The 23606-nt window shown below is 34.5% G+C and overlaps 4 protein-coding genes, 2 long non-coding RNA genes and 1 other non-coding gene across 11 annotated transcripts in view; 3 read left to right on the forward strand and 4 right to left on the reverse strand.

The window, feature by feature from the left end:
• The window catches only part of LOC143174628 (uncharacterized), a 140638-nt gene extending 136569 nt beyond the window's left edge, over window positions 1-4069 (forward strand). The window contains exon 5 of the long non-coding RNA XR_012998822.1: window positions 3897-4069. This is a non-coding gene — a long non-coding RNA (uncharacterized LOC143174628). The remainder of the gene's footprint in view (window positions 1-3896) is intronic.
• Window positions 4070-5970: 1901 nt separating this feature from the next.
• cmb (combover) lies at window positions 5971-11926 on the forward strand. Of its 2 annotated transcripts, none has more exons than XM_031978776.2 (18): window positions 5971-6328; window positions 6404-6630; window positions 7119-7236; window positions 7311-7441; window positions 7510-7608; window positions 7698-7811; window positions 7880-8218; window positions 8296-8595; window positions 8657-8911; window positions 8987-9119; window positions 9238-9321; window positions 9403-9835; window positions 10571-10690; window positions 10771-11028; window positions 11112-11286; window positions 11365-11529; window positions 11604-11723; window positions 11785-11926. In XM_031978776.2, exons 2-18 carry the CDS (start codon window positions 6481-6483, stop codon window positions 11884-11886), a joined length of 3096 nt encoding a protein of 1031 aa, XP_031834636.1. In that variant the 5' UTR covers window positions 5971-6328; window positions 6404-6480; the 3' UTR covers window positions 11887-11926. The 2 variants fall into 2 exon arrangements, with proteins under 2 accessions (XP_031834636.1, XP_031834631.1); XM_031978771.2 differs by having other exon boundaries at window positions 5976-6328; window positions 9181-9321.
• LOC116427919 (uncharacterized) lies at window positions 11863-13846 on the reverse strand. Of its 2 annotated transcripts, XM_031978782.2 has the most exons (3): window positions 13176-13846; window positions 12381-12539; window positions 11863-11995 (listed from the first exon to the last, which is right to left on the reverse strand). In XM_031978782.2, the coding sequence occupies exons 1-3, from the start codon at window positions 13585-13587 to the stop codon at window positions 11988-11990; spliced, it is 579 nt and encodes a 192-aa protein (XP_031834642.1). In that variant the 5' UTR covers window positions 13588-13846; the 3' UTR covers window positions 11863-11987. The 2 variants fall into 2 exon arrangements, with proteins under 2 accessions (XP_031834642.1, XP_031834641.1); XM_031978781.2 differs by lacking the exon at window positions 11863-11995 and having other exon boundaries at window positions 12062-12539.
• A 53-nt stretch (window positions 13847-13899) lies between these two features.
• On the forward strand, window positions 13900-16135 carry LOC116427921 (uncharacterized). Of its 2 annotated transcripts, none has more exons than XR_012998725.1 (4): window positions 13900-14317; window positions 14388-14509; window positions 14597-14635; window positions 14907-16135. It is a non-coding gene; the product is annotated as an uncharacterized LOC116427921 (long non-coding RNA). The 2 variants fall into 2 exon arrangements; XR_012998724.1 differs by having other exon boundaries at window positions 13902-14317; window positions 14368-14509.
• Window positions 16136-16516: 381 nt separating this feature from the next.
• LOC116428024 (soma ferritin-like) lies at window positions 16517-18591 on the reverse strand. The gene is made up of 4 exons (XM_031979043.2): window positions 18446-18591; window positions 18153-18372; window positions 17319-17510; window positions 16517-16801 (listed from the first exon to the last, which is right to left on the reverse strand). Exons 1-4 carry the CDS (start codon window positions 18520-18522, stop codon window positions 16517-16519), a joined length of 774 nt encoding a protein of 257 aa, XP_031834903.1. The 5' UTR covers window positions 18523-18591.
• A 153-nt stretch (window positions 18592-18744) lies between these two features.
• Window positions 18745-23044, reverse strand: LOC116427946 (soma ferritin-like). Of its 2 annotated transcripts, XM_031978881.2 has the most exons (4): window positions 23003-23044; window positions 22002-22079; window positions 20444-20668; window positions 18745-19554 (listed from the first exon to the last, which is right to left on the reverse strand). In XM_031978881.2, exons 1-4 carry the CDS (start codon window positions 23030-23032, stop codon window positions 19348-19350), a joined length of 540 nt encoding a protein of 179 aa, XP_031834741.2. In that variant the 5' UTR covers window positions 23033-23044; the 3' UTR covers window positions 18745-19347. The 2 variants fall into 2 exon arrangements, with proteins under 2 accessions (XP_031834741.2, XP_031834742.1); XM_031978882.2 differs by lacking the exons at window positions 22002-22079; window positions 23003-23044 and adding an exon at window positions 21505-21746.
• Window positions 19675-19746, reverse strand: TRNAA-CGC (transfer RNA alanine (anticodon CGC)). The gene has a single exon. It is a non-coding gene; the product is annotated as a tRNA-Ala (tRNA).
• Window positions 23045-23606: the final 562 nt, after the last annotated feature.

Consider the following 23606-nt stretch of genomic DNA (forward strand, 5'->3'; position numbering starts at 1 on the left):
GACAGGTTTTCCGGGGTTTCATTAATGTTAACGGTAATTTGCGGTTCGCGGTAATGAAACGAATTTCGCGGAACGTTCTTCCATTTTAAAGAGGTTTCAACATTACACGTGAACTTTTACATCGAGCGGTAAGAATGCGGAGTTTATATTTAAATATGAAATGTCATTGTTCCATCGTTTATCATTGTTCCTATAATAACTTGATATTTCTCGGATACGCGCGAAACAAATCGTGTCGGCGAAGAGTGCTGCGGTTTCCAGTCGCAAATGAATATCTGACTGATTCACTCGGATATGTGACACATTGAAACCGCACGAAATTGAAAATTGTTACTTTCGGTGTTATTGTTATTTTCCAGGCACGAAGGGATGGTGTTTTCTGTCATCGCGATACCGCCGCCGTTGACGGCCATTATTGCGGTTTTAAAGCGGCGATGCTCGTTCCGCTCTCCATCTCTGTCTCGCCGCGATTTTTATACGAAAAAATAGGATCGGCTAGATTAATCGCAGTAAATTCCAATCAAATGCGAGATAAATACTTTCTGTTATGTGAACATAGTCCACGACCTTGCTACACTGTGCTGTAAATCATTTCTTTACATCGAATCGAGATAGAAAAGAAGTCATTGATGTAATCGTTCTAAAATTCCATCTTGGCTTGGCGTATTTAAGATTCTCATTCCAGTATGAGCAACACAGCGGATGATATACAATCGAGATACTTAATTCGAAACAGTGCAAGAAAGGTCACGGCTACAGGAAGGTTCCCGTACTTCCTGGGTGCTCTCGATTTAATTCTTCGCGTATCAAACACTTCAATCGCAATCTTCAATTTATTTACTTCATTCTTATCATTTCGCGAGTATAAATTTAAATTGATGTAAAGAGAACATATAAAATTACTCCCAATCAATTAGAACACCTGAAACTCTTCGGAAAAATTTAATATAGAATAAAGAAGTTCCCTTCGTTAGAATAGATTCATTTAGATATTTGAAGCAATTACTTCGAAATTCTGAGTTTTTTAACCTCCTGCCCTAGGATTTATTTTTTTAACTGTGACTGACGCAACTGCTTCATCATTAACACGTTGACTGCCACGAGAATTTCGAACGTTTTGTGTAACGATACATCTTTAATAACAAAGGCAAATGGTATCAGAAATAATTATTAATGACTCGGTATCACAGAACACGCGTTACACTATCATCTAGCTGTTTGTGTTACCAAGAATTTTTATTCGACATCAGTTTTCTAATTGTAATTGCATTTAAGCAATTTTAGTGACAGTCAACGTGTTAATAATTTATTAGAAAAAAAAGGAACTTTGATGCTTGTTTTATGTGTACGTTTCCTCCAAAGATTAACGATTGATAATCGAAAAGTAATAATTTATAGGTAATAACTTATTTTCATATTTTATAAGTAAGAATATAACTTAGTTAATATTTTATAAGCAATAAATTATTAATAATAATATAGAATAGTAATAACACTTAGATTTTTCAAACTCGGTTGAAAATTTTCATCACGAGTCTGATATTGTAGTTCAAAGGGTTAAGATTCCTGTAAAGCATTATTTTTAACCAGGTAACTGTGGAATTTAGTTGGAAAAACCTCTCGTTCTGCGCGCAATAAAATAAAAAAATGGAGCGTGTACTCATCGAACGCAGGACGAACGCACGTAGAGTATATTTTAATGAAAGATCAAAGCGAGACAACGAAGAATTACATGTTTATGTGAAAAAATAAAGAATTCAGCGCTGAAAGATTAGCATCATGTCAAGCTTTGCGATGAGATTAGGTATCTATCTATTTTATAGCTGAAATAGCCAATGGATGAGGTTCGTCGCGGCTGAGCTCCACGAACGGAATGCTGGAAATATCAGGAGCACAAAGCCGATCAGGCGTGCGAGTTCTCGGTAAACTCGTGGATTTTCCTGAAAACCGCTGCATGGTGCCCTGCTCCTCTGGCTGTGCGCCATTGTCGCCATTGACCGAAAGGAACTTCACCGCGATTTTTACTGTCACGGTCAAGTTTGCGTCCCGGTTACCCTGCGGCCGAGAAATCGCTGGGAAACCATGAGATCCTGGGTTTTTCCAGACCCGCTGTAAACATCGCAATAAAATTCGTTCTCGAAGGAGGATGATTAAACCTAACCACTGCTCCCTGTGTTTGTAAAGCTGGAGTCTATGTTGGTTTTCCGTTATGTAATTCAGAAATATTGTTCACGAGTGAGAATGATCATTACCGTCTCATTCAAGTGTTTCCCAGCTTTGAAATTCCCACGTTCAGCCGCTGAACAATGGACCGCTGATTCCCTATCTCTCGGTTGTTACTTAAAGTTTATTGTCTGGAACGCGTCTAAGAATTCGTCTTCGTACCGCGATTTGATCCAGTGCGATCTGGCCGATCGATAAATACCCGACTCGATTTGATACGCGTCATAACGCGTTGGGATTACACGGTCTAATCGTTCGACGATTTTTTCCTTGCTCTTTGACATTTGGACATCCACGCATGATAAGATTCCCCCTCGACGATTGATACGTGGATATTTAATGAAAGAATGTAAATAAAGTTCTAAGAACAGAGGTTCTTATCTGGAGAAGATAATCATTGTTGTTAGTATTATTAATATATTCTGTAAGAAGTAGAATGCACTTCCTATTATAGAAAGAAAGATTGAATAAGGATCATATGGATCGTTTTTGAACTTTCATTTTTATTTTCACACTAAACTACCGAGCGTTAAATTGACTTTTTGAAATTCCACTATAGAAACTTCAAGAGTGTATTGAGACTGTAATTAATTCAGTTCGCGTATTGGTAAATCAATTTTTTAAATAATTTCTCAGAGGAACACCTATCATAATAATTTCAAAATGAAGAAATCGGGGAGTCTTTTCGATCTGTCTGGTAGTTTCAGTGTTAAACATGTATATGGTTAGCTGATTGCTAACTTATTTCAAATCTTGATTGTATTCGATCGATCAAATGATTGCTATTTATTGGCTTATTGTTAGTATTATTCAAAGAGCTCCATGGTGTATGCAAATAAACATATTTTAACTAACCAAGGAGGAAAACGTAAATATAGAATTAAATAAAGGCGAGGACGGCATAGTTCGCATCATGAAAAATGACACAGCTTTCTGCAGCCGCAACCCGTTTAGATATCAAAGTATGGCAATATAATTAAATTCATCATTTATTTGCCGCTCGAAACCTGTTTGAAATAAGGTTTTCCTGTTCTTGTAAGGAGGGCGTGTATACATGGTGTCCATCGATGCCTTGCGTTTCTACTACGTCTGAGGACACCGTAGAACTTCGAACAGTTCACAGTCGTAGATGATTCTATAATTTAGAATTTAGAAAATTTATATTAAACAAAAAATGTTTGATTTCTAAAAATGATTGTGTACTTGAAATTAGTCACTATATGCGTTAGCTATTGTTCGTACTTTAGAAATAGTATTTGTTCAAAATAGACAAGTTTCAAAACTTTAGAAATAGTTTGGTTTCAAAACATGATTGTGCTCCTGAAATTAATTACTATATGTATTACCTATTATTCGTACTTTAGAAATAGTATTCGTTCAATATCTTATCGAAGAAAATGACATTCACTTTCTATCTAGTTCACGAATTCAAAATCAAATGCCCTTTAAAGGCAGCATATATCCAAATTGGAGGCACAGAAAAATAATTGTGAAATAATTAACAATATTGCGCGTTCTTGCACGACCATTAAGTAAAATGTAATTCTTTCAAACGCGGAATTTATCTTCGTGAAAGAAGTCTCTCATAATGTAAAGTATCTTAAAAATTCATATTTTTAATACAATCTGTTCGTTAACGCACTATATATTCGGAATTATCTTTGTATTTACAGGTCACGCCGGTTCACCATGTTTCCCGGCAACGCACACCATCCTGTAAATCAGCGATTCCGCGAGAACTTGTGAGTGTGCGTAATTATTTCCAATAACATAATGCGTGAGTAATCAATGTTTTAGGTAATAAAAAGTCGAGAATGGAAAATCACGCTATACGAAATACAGAAAACCCAAGAAAATGTACAAGTAAATAAAATTCAGTGTATCATTCTTGCAGTGATTATCTTTCATATTAACCAAGAGTATCAACAAAACTCCAAATTTTTAACATCTGCAGCCTCAAACAAATGCATAATATCAATCCTTGGCCACAAACTTAAATTGCAAAATGAATCATAATTTTGCGTATTGATCGAGCAGGCAACTATGATTTTCTGCATTTATTGTCAGATGGCAGTTCTGACTAATGCTGTGAACATTACCTCTACAAGAAGCAGGAATATTAACCCTAGGATTTTGTTTTTCCTTTTCATAATTCGAAATAGTAAAATGTTTTCTTTATATAATAAATCGGAATGTTATAATTAATCGTTCATTGCGGAATATTTAACAAATATTCCATTAGTAACACAGAATAGCAGTGCCTAATCTATTAAAGAACCGTTAAGGTAATTTAAAAAACAATTTTTAAAATTACCGTTTCTTTATCCAGAATTGGTTACGCCATTTATTATGAAACTGCTCAAACTTCTAACCAAATGGTACTCCAGATTGTTTCTCCTAGGTGGCGTCATTAAACAAACTATCTCTGGCCTTGTCACTCCTATATATTTATTCTTATCTCTACTTGTCCATGATTGCTGGCGCCACATATTGTGAAACCATTCAAACTTCTGGGCAAAAAGTATCAAATTGTATCTCCTAAGGTAACGTGGATTTATTAACCCTTAGCACTCCAGGTTGTTTTGTAATCTATCAGCAACTGCAACTAATTTTTAAAGTATTCCTAGCGAATATAAGAAATGCTATAACATTTCTTCGATCTTTCATTTTCCTTCTCAGTGAAAAAATTTGGATGTGTGGAAAATTTAATAATTTTAGGGTAGTTTCTTTAAGATTCATTAAAATATTTAATATTATAACTGGTGCAATATTGGAGTCTACAGAGTTCAAAGGGTTAAGAGTGGCTTTAAATTTCAGGTTAGATATTCTTTAATCAGTTTCTTTAGTAATTTTTCAGAGAGGTGTTCGTACCGTTTTAGTAATTACGAAAGGAATAAAAAGGAATGTGTCACTTTGACCTATCTGATAGTTCTAGTGTTAAAAAAAAATAATTTTTGCTAGGAGAATTTTTGACTATTGCGAAACTGAGACACAAAATTGTGAGAAAGGGTTTTATCATAATAGTATCATTTTCTATGATACCGACACAATGAGGAATGAAATTACAATAGAATTCGATACTTTTTCGTCATTCCTTTGAGGTACATATATATATATATATTTATTTTATATTGTTAATGTTCACATGTTCAGTGGCGTTTTCAAAAATAGCTGTTTCCGTACGCATCGTGAAGCGATGCTTGTCCTATACTGCAACGATAACGTAGGAAGTGACATTATAATAGTAAAACGCCTTTTTACAAAATTTTATGTCTTAATTTTAATATTGTGGAAAATCCTTCTCATAAACATTTTTCTTATTCAAAAAGAACCTCTGTATCGGTAGAATATGAGACTTATCAAAATATAAAAGTTTCAAAAATTACAGGGAGTGACATTGAAATGATAAAACCCTTTTTTGTCAAATTTTACATTTTAATCTTCGCATCATTAAAAGTCCCCCTCATAAACATTGTTTTTTATGTAAAACGAAACTATTTGCAAAATTTCAGCCTCATTGGATTTGTCAAGTTTTCGAAAGTCTTGTATTTTGTAGAATAATAAATGGATTTTATCTAAAAGTAAAAATAATATCTTCCTTAATAATGATGGCACGAAATTGTTGATATAATTCAGAAGAAAGATTATAGTACAAATTGGATAATATTTTTTGTTTTATCTTTTTTTATAATGTGGTACAATAAGGAGCTATTGTTATGTAAATAATTAAGATAATGAAATTCTGTGTATAATCATAGACGAGGTGTGCAATATAGTTAACGCATGTCTTGTTTTGTAACCAAACATGTCAGTATTTAAAAATGGCCGTAGATGCGAGTAACTAGATGTAATTTTCGTCGGACTACAATCGATATACTCTTGTAATCGTCTCGGTAAATGCGTCAATGGCCTAACTTATTTATGGTATATTCCATTCTTTTTATTAGCCTGCCAAGTATTTTGACGTAAGAACCTCGTGAATACCGATTTATATTTTTGATGCTACATCTTGCTCATAACATTTGGCGAAACCAGAATTGATTCAGTTACTCAATATTTGTCTGGGATGTTCGTTCCTCTATAATCAGCTCGTCGATCTGGGCAGGTAAATGACACTACTTTTTTTTTCTCATGTATAGCAATTACGTCCTAAAATGATATCGCGGTAACAATTGTCTAGCAAGGTTAACTGTGGAAAGCCATTGAACAAAAAGAAATACTTCTTCAACAGTGTAAGAATATTTATAGAGAAACACCATGTCATCTGGTTTTAACGATGGTCCACAGAACACAGGCACACTTCCGAAAAGCAATAGAAGAAATGATAGAAATAGGGAACGGTCAGCTGCTAATCAATTTGTAAATCATTCTTCTTATCATGGACATGCACAACATTCTAACAATTTGGTAAACTAATTAAAAATTAATATAATACTTCTACTTCTTGTTGTAAATTATTTATTTTCATAATATTATGTTTTATTTCTTGTAATATACATTATTGTATGTTAAAATATTTCTAAGTTAATGACATAAGTAGTATTATATTACGTTGATATACCAAAATAATTTTATTGTAACTTAATCTGTATCCTATTATTTAATAATATTTTGTAATATACAAAATATATTATAGACCTAAACATTACATATTTCTTAATTTAATGTAATTTGAACTTTGTAAATGAAAACTTTACACACCATCTGTATATAGCATTTTAGAAGATAATCTAATAATAGATAGCTGAATAGTGGGGAAGTTCTCTCTAAGAATACATATCCAGATACAATCCTACCTCAAGGCAGTAGAGTTACAGTATTTCACTCACCATTTCTAGAAATCATTTCTCTGTGCACCTAATCAGTTTCTTTAATTTAATAATTACATGCAATAGTACCAACTTGACTGGAAACCAGTTAGTGAAAGGGATCATTTAAGGATAACAAAGAATAGTAATACAAGATCAGTTCCTCCAGTACCCTCTACATCTTATCAGGATATATCTGAATTTGGTATATATTTAAATATTTATTCTTTCATATTTTTGCAGTTTAATCAATTGATATTTTCTTTAATTTTATCACAGCATCATATACCTGTGGAAGGCCATACAATTACAGTGCAGAAGATTGGCAGAAAATGGTTCCACCTACAGATTCTCAAACTCAATCACCTTCACGATTTGAAGGAAGGAAACCCTCTAATGTTGATAAAATGGTACAGTATATGTAAATAGTTAATTCTAATAAAAATGTAAGTAAACCTTTTTCATTTAACTATTACAGCCTGATAAAAGTCAAGTAGAAGCTCGCTTAAATAAAATCAGAGAGTGTATCAGAGTTACGTCAACACTAATGGATTCACTTGTTCAATCCACTGATCCAGTAAGTAGAGAAAATTAATAATATGAAACAATGGTTTCTTTTGTGCATTACATTTTTTTCATATTCAGATTTGTATTATTATATTATAGAGAGCACAGGCACTAAATGAGAAATTGGGTACTATGTTAGAGGACCTTTATGATAGTGAGAGAAAATTATCCAGACTTTTAGAACAGTATGAAGACCATGAGATGTTCTACGAGGTTATTACAAATTTCATGTATATTTAGGTTTGCTACATTCTATAAATTATTCACGAAATTTTTCTTAGAATGGAGATGAAAACGGCGAGTTAAGTAGAGAAACGAAATTACGCAAAATGGAAGAATTACAGAGAAAACTTGCACACTTGATGAAACATCAAGCTAGCGTTGTTGGGATGCAATTAAGTGTTACAGAAAGATTAAATGAAGCACGCCGAGCTCAGCAAGCTCTTTTACAACAGGAAAATCAAAATGAAGTTGTCTTAAGTCAATCATTACCTGTAAATGTCGAGCAACTTGAATCTGCAACAGCAAAATTGGCACAACTCCAAACAAAGAAAAAACGCATGGACCACATCGTCGCAGAATTACACGCTATAGAGATGATGTCTGACAGGGGTAGCTGTGTTAGTATACTATTTTCCACAATAACTTGTATAACTTAAAATAATGTGTATCGTTGTTCATTATACGTGCATTCCAGAGTTCTGAAGGTTCAAGAAATTGTATAAGAGATAAATCCGCTGAATTGGAAGCCATGAAAGCACAACTTGCTCATTTAGTAGCATTAGTGGCCGAAGTGACAAGATCTCGCGAATGTCCTGATTCAAATTCTGACCCCGAACCAGAAGTAGACATAAATGGTGATATGACAGCTGCTTTAAATGCTAACGAAGAAGAAGGTGGAACAAACATTTCGTTCGAACGTCAAAACGATGTCGACGACAAAAGTCATGAAAAAGCTAGAAATACAGAAGATAGATTATCTGTTGAAGAAATACAGGTAAGAGTACCGGTACTTCAGTATGTATTATAAATTTATTTATGCATAACCTTTTTCACAGGCTTTTACACAAGAGTTACGAGAACAGTCTGCTCTACTACAAAGTACCAGAGTAGAATTACAACGGTTGAAAAGACCAGCGGCTTCGACGTCAACAGCAGCTCATTCTAATTCCACAACTGTTTTCCCCACTCCAACTCCTCCCCCATCAGTCACAACTTCAACCAGTTCTGATAAAAAACTGGACAATAACAGTAATTCAGAGACTCAACCAATTCAAGGAAAAATACGTCAAATTGAAGATTGTATGCGAAAGGTATAATACTATTTTTATGCGTAAAGTTCAATGAAAATTGCACATTTATATCACTTTTCTCCTGTGGGGCAACAGGATTCATCACATTCATCTAGCGTTAATCGTGACTTAGGAGGACCAACTGATTTAAATAGTCAAAGGAGTTCCAATTCTCATGTCAGTCACACAAGTACTCCTGCTAATGTATGGCCTCCTTCAGCTGCAACAGGTAAAATACACTGTAATGTATATGCGTTATAAACTTCAAGCTTTTACCTTCCGGCGTGTAGGAGGATCCAATGATCAAAGTGTAGATGGTGTATCAACAGAAAATTTAATGGATATAGGTGCTCAAACAACAGCAATTGAAAATGGATTTAATGGAAATTGGTGGACATACCCACCACCTCCATTAAATCAAGTACAACACGGTAAGATACATACATGATTATGAAAATCAAGAGACTTCAGATAGCAATAGGATGTAACAAAGTCTATGTAACTTCTTTTAGGCTCGTCTGAATATTATCGGCAATTAGTATTAGGATCTCAAGCTCAACAACTTCAGATGATGGGTACTACAATACAACAATGTTGTCAATTATTATGGTCACAGCAGCGTGAACTACAAGCCATGCGCACAGCTATTAATCAGCTACAAGCACAATTGAGACAATCCCATTTACTACAGCGAAGTAACAACAGTGAAAATAATGATGAATATTCTAATTTAAGTCGTAACGCTCATCATCTCGGTGAAACGTTAGATTCTACATTACCGCCAAGTTCGTCTTTACCAAATTTGGTGTCATTACCGAACTCTTCTCCTGCATTATCTCATAATGCTGCATCAACTTCTGCTAACTCTCAACAGCAACAACAGCAACTGAATAATCAAGTACCACCTGGGAATAGGGCAAACAACTATTGGGATAATTTCAGAAGGTAATAGAATATCCATGTATGGTTAATTGGTACGAATTTTATCTCATTTGTCCCAGTGTCATGAAAATGTAATCTATACTGATACAATTGTATCAGAAATCAGATCGGAATTTTTTAATCATGTAATCATTCAATATAATATTTGTTTTCTCATTTATGGAATTCAGTTTTAATCAACGTTTCCTTTTACTTTTTAATTGGATATTATTTAAAAAAGATTTTTTTTTTTTAAGTAAATTTAGGTACCTTATAATCGATAGATCGTGCACATCCATCTTCCATTTTTGTGTAAAACCTAATGTATCATTGCATAAAATAATAAACTTCACGGTCTATCTGTGCACTCTTTGTCTTGTACTTCTCACTTATTACTACCCTCGTTTAAACCATATCACACGTAGATCACTATTGATTTTAATTCTGTAGTCCAATGGTTAGTGAATATGAAACTAAATGAGGATAGTATATATTGGTACGTAAACTATGGGTATGTAAAATAACGTGTTCAAAAATTAAATATATTTGATATAGTTTAATTTTGACTAACAATATATGCTCAGTTGACAATAACCGAAGCTTCATTTATTTTGTATTTGTTAATTTTTTTACATATAATTCTTAACAGGACATAAACTTCCATTTTTTATATTAATTGTTTTACTTTATGCATGGTATGAATATTTTAGAAATGGTTGTATGTTAAAACTGATATTTGTTCGTTTTTTCAATTTTCAGTTATTCCAGACAAAACTTACTCTCTGGGAATGCAAAAACTGTGACTGATGCTATGACAGGAGCAGTTGGAAATTCATCATCCACTGGAAATACTATGTCAAGTGTGAATACATCTCTTCTGTATGCAATTTACATAAATTATTTCATTGGAGTATCTAGAATTGATTTCATGTTTTATACATGATGCATTTTAATTAAAGGAAGGACAAACGCAATAGGGATCAAGGAGCTGATAATTTACCTTTGCCCTCATTAAGTGTTGCAGAAGCACAATATTCATTAAACTTACAACTGCCGTCTAACTTGCAACAACAAGAGAGAGAAAACACTGTAACACATAGTAATATTTTAACAAATGAAGTATCACAACAACAAGTTGATAACTTTTGGGAAGAAGCACATTCATCATTTCGTTTACCACCTGTCATAAATGATGAACATCCACTTCAAAATATAAGGTATGATTCTATTTAGAATGTATTTTAGTAGTTTTCTGTTTAAAACATATTCAAATATATTTATTTTTACATGTTGTATCTAGTTCAGAAATGAAGGAAATCCTAAGTTTATTAATTTCGGTAAATAAAAAACAACCGGATTATTTGGTCACTGTATTAAGGGAAATTAAAAACATAAGCGAAGATCATAGATTGCGACCTCGTTTACTGAGATCACTACGCGCTCTGCAGGATATGCAACCCCTGAGCAATCCACTGGTTTATATATTTTCTTAGATCAGTCTATAAATTTATTAAATATTGTTAATGTGTAATACACATTCATATTTTTTTTAGAATGAAACTACTGATCAAACTGCTAGTGAAAGTTGTCAATCCAGTGATGAAGATTCTGAAATAGATGCAGTATTGGATGCTGCACAATTAATTGTAACATCTCAAGCAGGAAGCTCAATGTCTCCTACTGCACATGTACCACTGTTAGATAACATGGATATGCCTGTAAGTTTTACTATTACAAACGTGTTATGTACTTAAAAGTGGATTTCATTTTATACTTTATGCACTGTCTATAGGGAACATCTTCAACTGATTCTGCATGTGCTTTGCCTATTACATCTACTATTAAACCTGGTTATAATGAAGACTTGGCAGAAGCAGATCAATCAAGACCTGAATCATCTGGCAATAAACAGGTATATCAAGTAGAAGTTAAGTGTGTAATACACACTTAAGTAAAATATCTTTCTTTTTTAGTCTTGTATGAATGAAGAAGACGATGATCAAGGCCAGGAGGAGGCAATTGGACCATTAGCTTTTGCTCAAACAACATTTGATGATGAAATCAACATAGATTAACTTAATTCTGTTTTTATGTCAAATAGACTTCTAAGATTTTAGTTTTTAAGTATTACGTTTTTACTTACTTTAATACTTCTTAAAGTTTCAATATCATTCAGTTATCTTCCTAGAATAAAAATTGTATCAGGAAACATTTGTAACAATAACATACATTATTCAGATTGTAATAAACATTGTAATTTTTATGAAAAGTAAATATTTATTTTTAACTTTATGGTACAGCGTAATGACATACTTATGAATAATGAATATACAACTTTTGATAGGAATAGAAAAAATATAAACATTGAAAATGATTGTCAGGTATCCTATTTAAAATTCTGTTTCTGCACAATCATTATCAAGCATTTGTAGTCGTTGAAGATGATATATGGAGCACCCATGTGTTTCAAATAAAATTGTTTCATATTCAGCATTGCTTTCAAGTGATTTAAACTCATCGCATGACAACAAATGTTTACGATCTGTATTATTTAAGAGATTGTGGTTACCTGCTGCCAAACAGCAGCCCTTGTTTTTCACAATGACTTCCTCCATGTTTTCATCAGTGACTGCGTTTATATGCAATAGTTTCGACTTATTAGACACCTCGGCCAATCCATAGTCCTGCGTATTTCTTCTACCATGGTGTGTGTGGTCGTTACCACCGCCTCTGAAAGGAAACCCGCAGACTTATCGACTAATTTAGTTGGATATATCCTATGTCATCCATTTTGTCAGCAAATTATGTCCTTACCATCAAAAAAAGACCAAACTTACTAAGTGTCATTAGTTTATGAAAAAATATTAGCACCTGTGCTTTCCATTGCATACCATTAGCCATGGTACAGATGACAGGATGCATTAAGCTTCAAAATAAATTTAATGCCAGGATCGATGAAAATCTCTGTGGTCACACGTAAATACACAACCATATCCCCGTAGGGATGAAAATCGAATATCCATACATTTGAAATATCAATTCATTAAGTAATTATTACATCGAAACGATTAAAAAACATAATAACGATTTCATCGTTCATACAAAATTAATCGAGACTACTCTACTTATTAGATTTTCTCTCTCTAATCTATAATATTATTTTACGAACTCCATTTTCCCGCTCAAATATAACACAGAAGAATACGCAACGACCTCTAACAAGATTTACCCGAATCACGTACGAATATGAATTGATGAGGTCGAAGTTTTGTGCATACGGTCACACAAATAGAAAATGCAAATACTCTCAACTCTCGTTCGAACGAAGGAATACGTAATAATGAAATTATAAATTCTCTCCTACCTTCGCGGAATTTTTTCGGATCGCTGGCGGGGCAGTGATCACCGTTGCTTCGCTTCCGGTTTCTCCGTCGAAGCGTATCCGCGTAGTCGTGGGCCGCCTGTTGTTGACACTGCTGCTGCTGTTGATCGCTAGCTTTCAATCGACTATGCGCTGACGCTTCTACAACCACGGAATCGTTATTCAAATAGCGAGATGCCATAGAATAATCGCATCCGTCCTCGTCAATTTCCATAGCTGTATCATAAGTACAACGATTGTGTACCGGTGTCCCACTGACTTCCTCGTGTTCTAATACGGGATTCAGTTGATTCTCTTTTCTAAAAGTCGGCACGTAACCATAATACGTGTTTGACGACATGAACGATGGAACGACTGCCCTCGCGTTATACATAGCACCACTAGCTACCGCCATATTTAACCTTTTACGTATAAAACCGATTTTTCCTACTACCCCGAAACGTTAAAAACTCCGTTCCTATCTATCTGTTGATCTCACACGTATCACGGACTGATAAAAAAGAAATAAACAGAAAGCACCATAAAACGAACACGACGTTGACACTATCCCAGAGGAACGGCGAATGTAGTTCGGGTTGGAAGCCGAGTATGCTCGAGCACCGGATCGGCAACGTTCGGCCGTACTCGCTCGATTTGGTCCATTTCTTCAAATCCCCACCAACTACCTCTTCCAACAATCGACCCACACATGGGAATTTGTTGTACTTATGTTACTATCTGACTCAACATTCGAAAATATTTTCAGAGAATGATTCTACTTTGAACATGATTTTGAAATTGCTGAAATGGCATTGAGATTTCCATGTGCAGCGGACGGCCGCTGACGACGCCGGCTTCCTATTGGCTAACGCCATTGCATAACGGACAGTATTGTAACCACTTTATTCGCAGAAATTAAATATATCTTCGTGCACGCGTGTTACTGAAATAACAAATCTTATCTCGATATTTCAGAAAAAGAAAACGATTCGTCGAAGATCCTTGCGTGTTGCCGATTTATTTTAAGAGACACGTGGTTCCTCGAACTTTTCCAAAAGAGCGCAGTTCGAACGAATCGCATTTACACGAGGAGAAACATAAGGAGAGGACTTCACCCACTTGGCACACTTCTCAATTATACAGCGGTTGGTGAAACGGTCGATTACCTCACCTGTTTATACTGTGCATTAAACAGTTTTCGTTTCAAAATTACAGTGACGTTGGGAAACGTCATGATTGAAACGTTATGTCATGAATCGTACGTTCTATACAAATATTAAATTTGTATTTCACAGAAGCATTGAAACTAGTCCGCGTTTAATGTACTCTAAATATAGGTAATCTATGATTTACATTCGTAACCTATGAGTTACATAGTAATTTATGATTCATGCATTTATGGATAAATATAAAATGATTTTCAGTTCCACGGAAACCGGATTTCGAAGCTGCGCTGCGCATAGGTAGGAATTGTCTTAACTCTCCACTTATCATTACTAACAAATTAATACGACGGTAACACAGTGGTAATAGTAATGAAGAAAAACCTAAATTCTAGCGTTTATAGCACAAGAAATGAAGTAGCTTTACATTTAGTATTTTAGATTTAGAAAAGCCTGAGTTACCAGGTTAAAAAACATGCTTTTAGACTGTTAAGATCTTAACAGTGTATTCAACGTTATTAATAAACATAAATTATGTTAATTGTTAGTAAAAATAAAATATACTTTGTAGAGTTATAAAGTATAAGCACGGACGAAGTATAAGAGATATTGCAAGCTTATGGGACTCGGTGTCACATGTTCTGAATTACCGACTGTAAAAAGTCAAAGGTGTTGCTCTGCCCTCTACGTGTAGGGAACGGTCAATAGGAAAACTACATCAAGTAAAATGATCAAAATTGACCAGGTAGTAAATATGGTAAATCAGTATACAAACGTATTCGTTACAATGTTACCATATCTTCAATCTTCCAACGCGTGAAACTATTTGCTGTAAGTATGTACATGGTTCAAGTTGAGTTGGGGATCACTGGTCAGCACCGGTTAGTACTGGTCAGCATGGATCTGCATTGACCTCAACTGGTCGGTAGTGGTCATTAGTGGTCACTAGTGGCCAGAAGTGTAGGAGTAGGTCACTGATGGCCAGAGAGGTCCAAGAAGGACCAGGAAGGTCCAAGAAGAACTAGGAAGAACCTGGAAGAATCTGGAAGAAGGTTCAAGAAGAACCAGAAAGATCCAAGAAGAACTAGGAAGAACCTGGAAGAATCTGGAAGAAGGTTCAGGAAGGTTCAAGAAGAACTAGGAAGAATCTGGAAGAAGGTTCAGGAAGAACCTGGAACGTCCAAAAAGAACTAGGAAGGACCTGGAAGAACCTGGAAAAAGGTTCAGGAAGAACCAAGAAGGACCAGAAAGGTCTAGGAAGATCCAGAAAGATCCAGAAAGATCCAGGAAGGACCAGGAAGGTTCAGGCGATCAAGAAAGTGGCTACTAGTACACAACGGAGGACTCTGGTCCCACAGTTCAAGAGCTCACGACAAACTGAACTCTATACTGTCGAGGCTGTCCCATTTATAGATAAGGTCGCCGATGTTAGCCGCGATATCCTTGACCTCAGCATCGAAAGCAACACCTCGTTTAACCGTCTGCACTCGATATTGTAGGAACCTTGTGTTCGTGATGATAAGGTAACGCCCGTGAGCATAAAGATCACAACGATTACCCAATAACGGGAATATATGAAATACACATTGCATATTTTATTTAATCATAACAGGCCATTGTTTACCAATATCCTTATTCAATTTATAACTTTAATCCGCTTTTAATGATAAGTTTGAATGTGTTTGAATTTCTCTCAATTGTTGTTCTAAGCTATTGCATTATTTTACTATTAAAACGTCACGTCGCGACGTTCAATTGAATGAAAAAAGAATTTTTGATATCGGTAACATTATACTGATTGTTATTATTAATTTCTATATTCTTGATTCTCATTCCTATCACTTACAGCGCTGCTATGCAAAACTAGCCTTAGTCGATAGGACAGAGCGTGACATGAAAATGGTAAGGGGGTATTAGTACCCCCGACAGTGACAAAATTTAATGTCTACCCTATATATACCTTATCTGTGAACGTGACAAGGCAGTAGATATAATACATATATTGCGTCAAATTTTTTAAAAGTTTAACGAATCAGGAAATCCAAGAATCCACGTGGAAAAATGTATTAAAATATTGAACACAAAATGGCGATGATACAAAGGACATTATTAAAATACAGGTTGTACAAAGATATTTCTAGTAAATAATTCTCGTGTTACTATCACACCAAAACGTAAGCGCTAGGCGTCTCTTCCATTCGAATTCGATTTTGTTCGAAGTACATTGAACTTCGACAAAACGTGATTTTCGAGCAAATCCTTGTCGAAGATGAAACGGGCCAGCGCCTGATCGCCTATTCCAGATAAAACCGCCACGAATCTTCCCATTTCGTTCACGCTTTTCATTTGATCCTCCATGAAGCCGGTGACAATAAAGTCACTAGCGTTCAAGTCGCCATGTTTTTCCGCCACGGTGTTCACCGCCACGAGTTTCTCGCTTACCTCGATTTCCAACTCTAGAGCTGTCTGCGCAAATAAAATCACGTTCCTTTTATTCAATATTTAAATGCTTTAACACCTCAATATTTTCTATAACTTTGTACGAAATGTAAAAATAAAGTACCGATCATAGCCGTTAACACTAGAACCTGCGTCAAAAATGACCCATTTCACTTTCGCAATTATGGAAAGGGCACAGACGATTCTCTGAGAAATTATCCGATGAATTGATTTAGATCAATACAAACTAGAGTATAAGGAAATTGAACAAAATGTTTTATAAGGCAATACAGAGTAATCAATTTTACTGCTCGGTAGTTCTAGTGTTAACACGTTCGCTACCACTGTCACATTTGTGACGTTCACAAACCTATGTTTTCTATAAAGAAAATAATCACTCGTTCTAGCTTCATTCGTTTCAATAGTTTGTTTAGATTTATTGAATTGAAAATATTATAATTAAGAGGATCGCCGCTGAAGCAAACGCTGGTAGCGAACGTGTCGAGAAGCTTGCATTGTCTTTGCTACGATAAACATTGTTTACTTTGAAAGCATTCAACGGGCATTTCCAATCTTGGTCGGCGGGATGTTCCACGTTACACAAATTAACGCAACCACCGCGCATTTTTACGTAATTCACAAATCGGAGAGCGTGCTCGTGTTCCTCGTGGTGCATCTGCATGAAGAACGATTCGCAACCGGGCAATGCGACATCGGCGCGTCCGAAATATGCAGCCTGGAGAAGGCAAATAAATTTGGAAGCGTTTATTTCACTTTCCTCTACTTTCCGTCCGTGATTTCATTTAAAAATACATCGAAAATATGCGTTAAACAGTCGACTTCGTAGTTCTAAAAAATATCCGTTCTATATTTACAAGACGATCTATTTTTACTAGAATCATTAACTTCTAGATTGTACCAATTACGCAACACTCGGTAGCATATTAATAATAAGGACGAATTGAAAAGCACATGACGAAATTATTAACTACATTCATTATCATTTATTATAATATGTGATTATACCACGAAAAAACTTATAAGTAAAATACAATAATATATCTCTATATTGACATAAATACTCTCAAACAATAAAATGGTTGTAAAAATATTCATACTATTTCCAGTCTTTACTGATAGTATTTTTATATAAAATCTAATTTTAAAGTTTCTATGAATTTTTGTTCTTTTAAAGAACTACATTCTTGCAGAATAGTTTAATGTAAATCATTTTAACTCTCCATGTAAGGAAATAAATGCGACTGTAATATTAAACCGTTCGGTTCGCACGGGTATTGCTATTTTTATGGGCAGTAGTAAAATGCGGAGTATATAGATAGCACGGCAACTATATATGTATTCGATTTTCCAATCTTACCATAGAAAGATAATAATAAAACGCTTTCAGCTCTGCGTTTATTTGCGCGTTCAGTATGGCCTCGGTTTCCTCGTGGAATTTAAACTTAGCTGGTCTACCGCTCGGCCATTTCATCGGTTTCTCAATGCAACGATCGGATTTTTCACCGGGACAAGAAGAGGCGTACGATCTTGAAGACAACGCGAGGACATTGCGCTTCTGTAACTGTAATTTGAACGGTCTCGAAGAACATTAATTATTTTTCCAAGAGAAGACGGATGAAATCCGTAAAATCTTATAACGTTGAAACTTACTTTCTTTTGGATAAAATCTGGCCTCGGGGACACAACAAGTCACTAAAAATTTGTCTATAGCAAAACCGTTTCAACATTTTTACATCTGAGCACGTATAATTTATAAGAAACTAAAAGTTGTGGATTATTTTGACGTACGTGTCATAGGATAGATTCGCAGTTATTTTGGAGTAATTCAATATATAGCTAATTTACCTGTATCCTGTAACTAATATGTTTGAATGATAAATCAACGTTCTGTTATATTCTCCATACAATACTGATCGAGAATCACGAATAACGGAAAGACACGTCGCGAGTTTCGAATTATTCATTTTATTTACGACCATTAAATTTCGCATAATATTGTGCGATACATTAGAATATTTCTTATACTTGCTATCACCATATTAGAGACTACATATAAATTGTTTATCGAATTGACACGGTAACAACTTCTGAAATATCTCTAGGAAGTAACTCGATAATGTGACACGTTGATGATGGAAGAGATTGTTTGATTATAATCCCAGTGCAAAGTTGCAAGGAAGTTCATCGCAACATTCGTTCCATCAACGGTAAATGTAATTCAATTTTCAATTCCAATCTTTTCCGAGATTGGTACAGAATCATACTTTGTGAATAGAAACAGTAACACGTTGACTGCCACGGTGAAAACAATTATAATTCATAAGATAACTGTCGAATGAGAGCGTTTAACAATGCAAATAACTGGATCATAGTGTAACCTAGTAATTGTGTACCAAATAATTGATAATTATTCCTTCTTATTTTTGCCACAGAAGAATAAGTGGTACATAAAACGCTCAAGTTTTTCGCGGCAGTGAACGTGTTAAATGGGATACCCGCTTTTTCTATATTCTTGTAATGTACAATTCTTCTTTTGACTTTCGTGCATTCGATTATTTATTGTCATGAAGACCTGAACTTTTCAGCTCTTTGTCAAAGATGTACTCTCCCAGGCCTCCGGCAACTCTTTCCAAATTCGTTACGTGACAGGCGATTTCTTTGATCGAGTCTACTTGCTCTTGTAGGAACTCAGTCTCAAGGAAGTCCACCAAGTTCGGATCGTTGTGCGTCGACGCCAGCGCGTGTAAGTCCAGAAGACTCTGAAAATTGTGGAAATATTTTCTGTAATAAATTTCATTCTTGAATTGCCGTTACGAAGATTGAGCACCGTTTATATAATACAACGGAGGAAAAATATAAAAATTGAAAAAAAAGTAGAATGGAGGAGCTGGGATTTGAACCCAGGACTTTCCGCATGCGAAGCGGACACTCTACCACTGAGTTACACCCCCGGTTGAAAGTAATTGTACTAAAATTGTACTTGAGATAATCGAATCGAATAACTAAAGTATTACATTTGCATCGATTAAATTGAAAATAAGCTGTAGATTAGTACTATTTCTTGGGAGAGTGTAATATATTTTAGTATTTACAGTTTAAATAATACTGTTAATAAATTCATACCGAAGAATATTACAACTACCTGGTCGCGACTGAAGTGACTTTCGTCTGATTGAAATAAACTAATTAATACTAAGAGAAAAATATGTTCAATTTACGTTTGAAACATTTTTATTAATGATATATTTTTCTTGTAACTCTCGTATAACAATATGGATTTTAAAGTCACTTGTGACTTTGAAGTCACGCATCAATATACTGAGTTAAATTGATTCATTGCAAAATGACGACATTAAATAATTAATCAACTAACTTTTGTATACACAGGCGTTTACGTTAACGTTATTGTAACTTCAAAGTTACAAAATATATTCGGCCCGTAGAGGGTTAAATAAATATTACTATTATTGAAATGTTCATCTGTTATTAACGCGTTTAAAATAAAATAATAACGACGACACGTCTTATTAACGCGTTTTAAATAAAGTAATAACGACGACATATCTTATTAACGCAAATGAATTTCAAATAAAATAATAACGACGACAGTAATTTTTATAATTTAAATACATGTTAACTGATACGAACCTGATTTACTTTCTTCTCAAGGTCCAGTGCTGCCATCATAGCCTCCTTAGCACTACCCCAATCGTTCTGCGGCGCGCCTACGATTTCTGTCAAAGAGATATTTCCGCCTCTCTTGTTTTGGTACGCCAAGAACTTCATGCCATGTTCTCTCTCCTCATCGGAGCATCCTTTGAAATATACATGAAGTCCCGGTAACGCGACATCACTTCTATCAAAATAATAAGCCTGAAAGTAAACGACGTTAGCAGACGACAGTCTCACGTGGGACATCGTAGCAAAGCAAACACGTGACAAGTGCAAAACTATCAGGAGTTACAGCTTTTTCACAAGTGTTAATTTATCATAAATACAATGCAAAATCGAATAAAAATCTCATAACAGGAAACGTATAGAAAAAAACTCAACATTTTTTACAACGGGATTTTTATTACATTCATAACGTCAGTGAATAAACTATTATTCCATTTAGAATTAAATATTAAAAAAATCTAGACTGAATTAGTGAAAATTTCTTAAGGCGTTGAACAATTTCATACAGCAAAATACACAAAATAGAAAAAATCTAATATTAAATCATTTAACTGAATATTATCATTGCACGTTAAACTGAATGTCACCGCAGTAATAGGATTATTTATAATATAGGAATGTTTACGAATCGTTTGAATGAATTACAATAATCCAATTTTCTTATGGGTCACCGGTAACCCATGGCATTCAACGTGTTAACACTAGATTTACAGAACGAGTCAATACGACTCAATTTTATATACACTATTTGGTTTTCTCGATTTTGTTTGATGCAATTATGCAAATGTATACCTTAATTATCTACTGTCAAACTTCTAAGATTTAAATAAACGAATATCAATTCTTCCAAGAACGATTGAACAGCCTACGCAGTAAACGTCAGTAAATCTAGCGTTAAGGACGGCGTCATTAAAAAGAAACTTAGCACAAACATCCATCGGACATAAACATTCATCATTCAGAAATGTTTTCACGAAATGGGCTGATATGTCACGTTAAAAATAGCCACTTTAATCAATATGTGGATTAACCATGGACAGGTAGACGTGACTCGCGTACAGTTCCAAATTGATTTGCTTGTTTAGCGCCGCCTCGCATTCCGCGTGGAAATTCTGTCTAACCAAACTCATGGCGGTCCTCGTTTAATATATCGGTTGCGATACAAGGAAACGTGCGTAAACAGATAAATGCAACGGGTTCGCGGGTAACACTGGTCTCAGGACGGCTTGCGACGCATATAAAAGGACCATGCGTTTGACTTGCGCTTTCAAAACATACTGCATCGATTATATACAGCCGGCACTGGATAAAGGCGCACGCAGGCGCACTGTGCCCTCTTAGTGAAAATGTGAGTCTAGAAACATGACCTTGAGTGTAAAAACAGAAGCGATAACTGCCGTACCTATAGAAGAAGATCTTTGCGAGTGTGATTTAATTAATCGTAATAGTTTCTTGTTAAAGTATTTATTATTGACGTTTATCGTCAGAGTGACTTCTGTCATTGTCTTGCTTTTATTGAGTGATTTACCTGTTTCTCTTTAACACCGCTACCAGCGCTTATTTCGGTGACGGTTTCTTCGATTCTATTTCCTTCGATCCAATGAATCTAAACGAAATATTAGAAAAAAAGGAAACTTATTGTTATTAGTAATTATAAACTACATTATAAGTTTCAGTTTCATTTTTTTTAATGAAAATTTTTAATAATTTTCAATTAATCCTATAGATATTGTTATTAGAAATTATAATCTACATTATATCTGATTAATTTCAGTTTCATTATGTAAAATATAGGGTTGCTGTTACAAATGTGTGACGTTCAATGAAGGTGTTAATGCTTTGAAATTTGACGTTTACTTGTATAGTGAGTCGTCGAAGAAGTTCGGCGCAATTTCAACTTTGTATTTCAGGAATGTGGATATTTAAATTTGTGTTTACTGTGATTCTCTTTTTATTTATGTCTGTCTGGAGGGATTGGATGTGTTCTCAATGTTCCCGTTGTTTTCGCCAATGGAAGCTGTCACGTAACTCGTCATTCTGTGGACCAATCAGAAATGCAGCTGTGCGGTGGTCTGGGTTGGATGTGTTTCGGAACGCAAGTGGAACACCGGAAATGCAATATACATGAGAGGCGTCATAACGAATGCATAAGGAAGTTTTGTTTTTTTCATGTTTGTCGCGTCACGATTTGTCCTGCGTTTTGAATGTTTGAAAATTAACTTGTGGTTTGTATTTCATATTTTAATTAATACTTTAGTAATTTAAAGGGAACGGGTAAAATTAATGTCAGGGTAGTAGGTTATGTAAACTCTTATAGTATCCATACATGTGCAGGTAATCCTCTATAATCATAATTATATACTTTATGTAAGTTAATTACACAATTTTCTAGTAATTTTACACAATCTTAGGTTATAATAAACTATGTTCTATATAATGTCACCTTCGATATATGTAATTCGAATACTATAACTTTGCAAAAATTATTTAAATTAAATATATTTGTATATAACAGAAATTAATACTTACATTAATAAACACTTCATACTCCTCCATCATTCTATGGACAAACAAAATAGAAAATACAATGCATAATAAAATTGCATGAACACTTTGAAATTCGGTTGCCATTTATTAGAACATCAAACGATACAATAAATAATTGCAGATTAATCCTTAATTACCCGAGATATACCAGAAGTATATTTAGGATTCATACAATAAAAATTTATGTATCTGATTCCACTCATATTTGAATATTTCTACATGCTTAATGCTCCCACTTCAACCATCGTTAATAGAATATTATTTACACACAGTATAATATTTGTACATCAATTTATATAATGTAAACATTATATATTAGCTAAAACAATCATTATGAACAATCGAATCACAAACAAGATTTTTCAGGTACTACTTTCAGCTTGAAATCTTTTTTAAAAATGACACTATCACTCGGTGCTTAGTACACACATAGTACGTGATTAAATACACAACAGTGTCTCATCATCTATCTTAAATTATTCCGGAATACATCTTAAACAATAAATCTCTCATCGATCCTCCGATGAAAACGATCATTACCAACGAAGCTCGTTCCTCTAATTCGAATCTCTTCGCAACGGGCGGC

This window comes from Nomia melanderi, chromosome 6 (genome assembly GCF_051020985.1).
Source record: "Nomia melanderi isolate GNS246 chromosome 6, iyNomMela1, whole genome shotgun sequence".
Taxonomy (NCBI): domain Eukaryota; kingdom Metazoa; phylum Arthropoda; class Insecta; order Hymenoptera; family Halictidae; genus Nomia; species Nomia melanderi.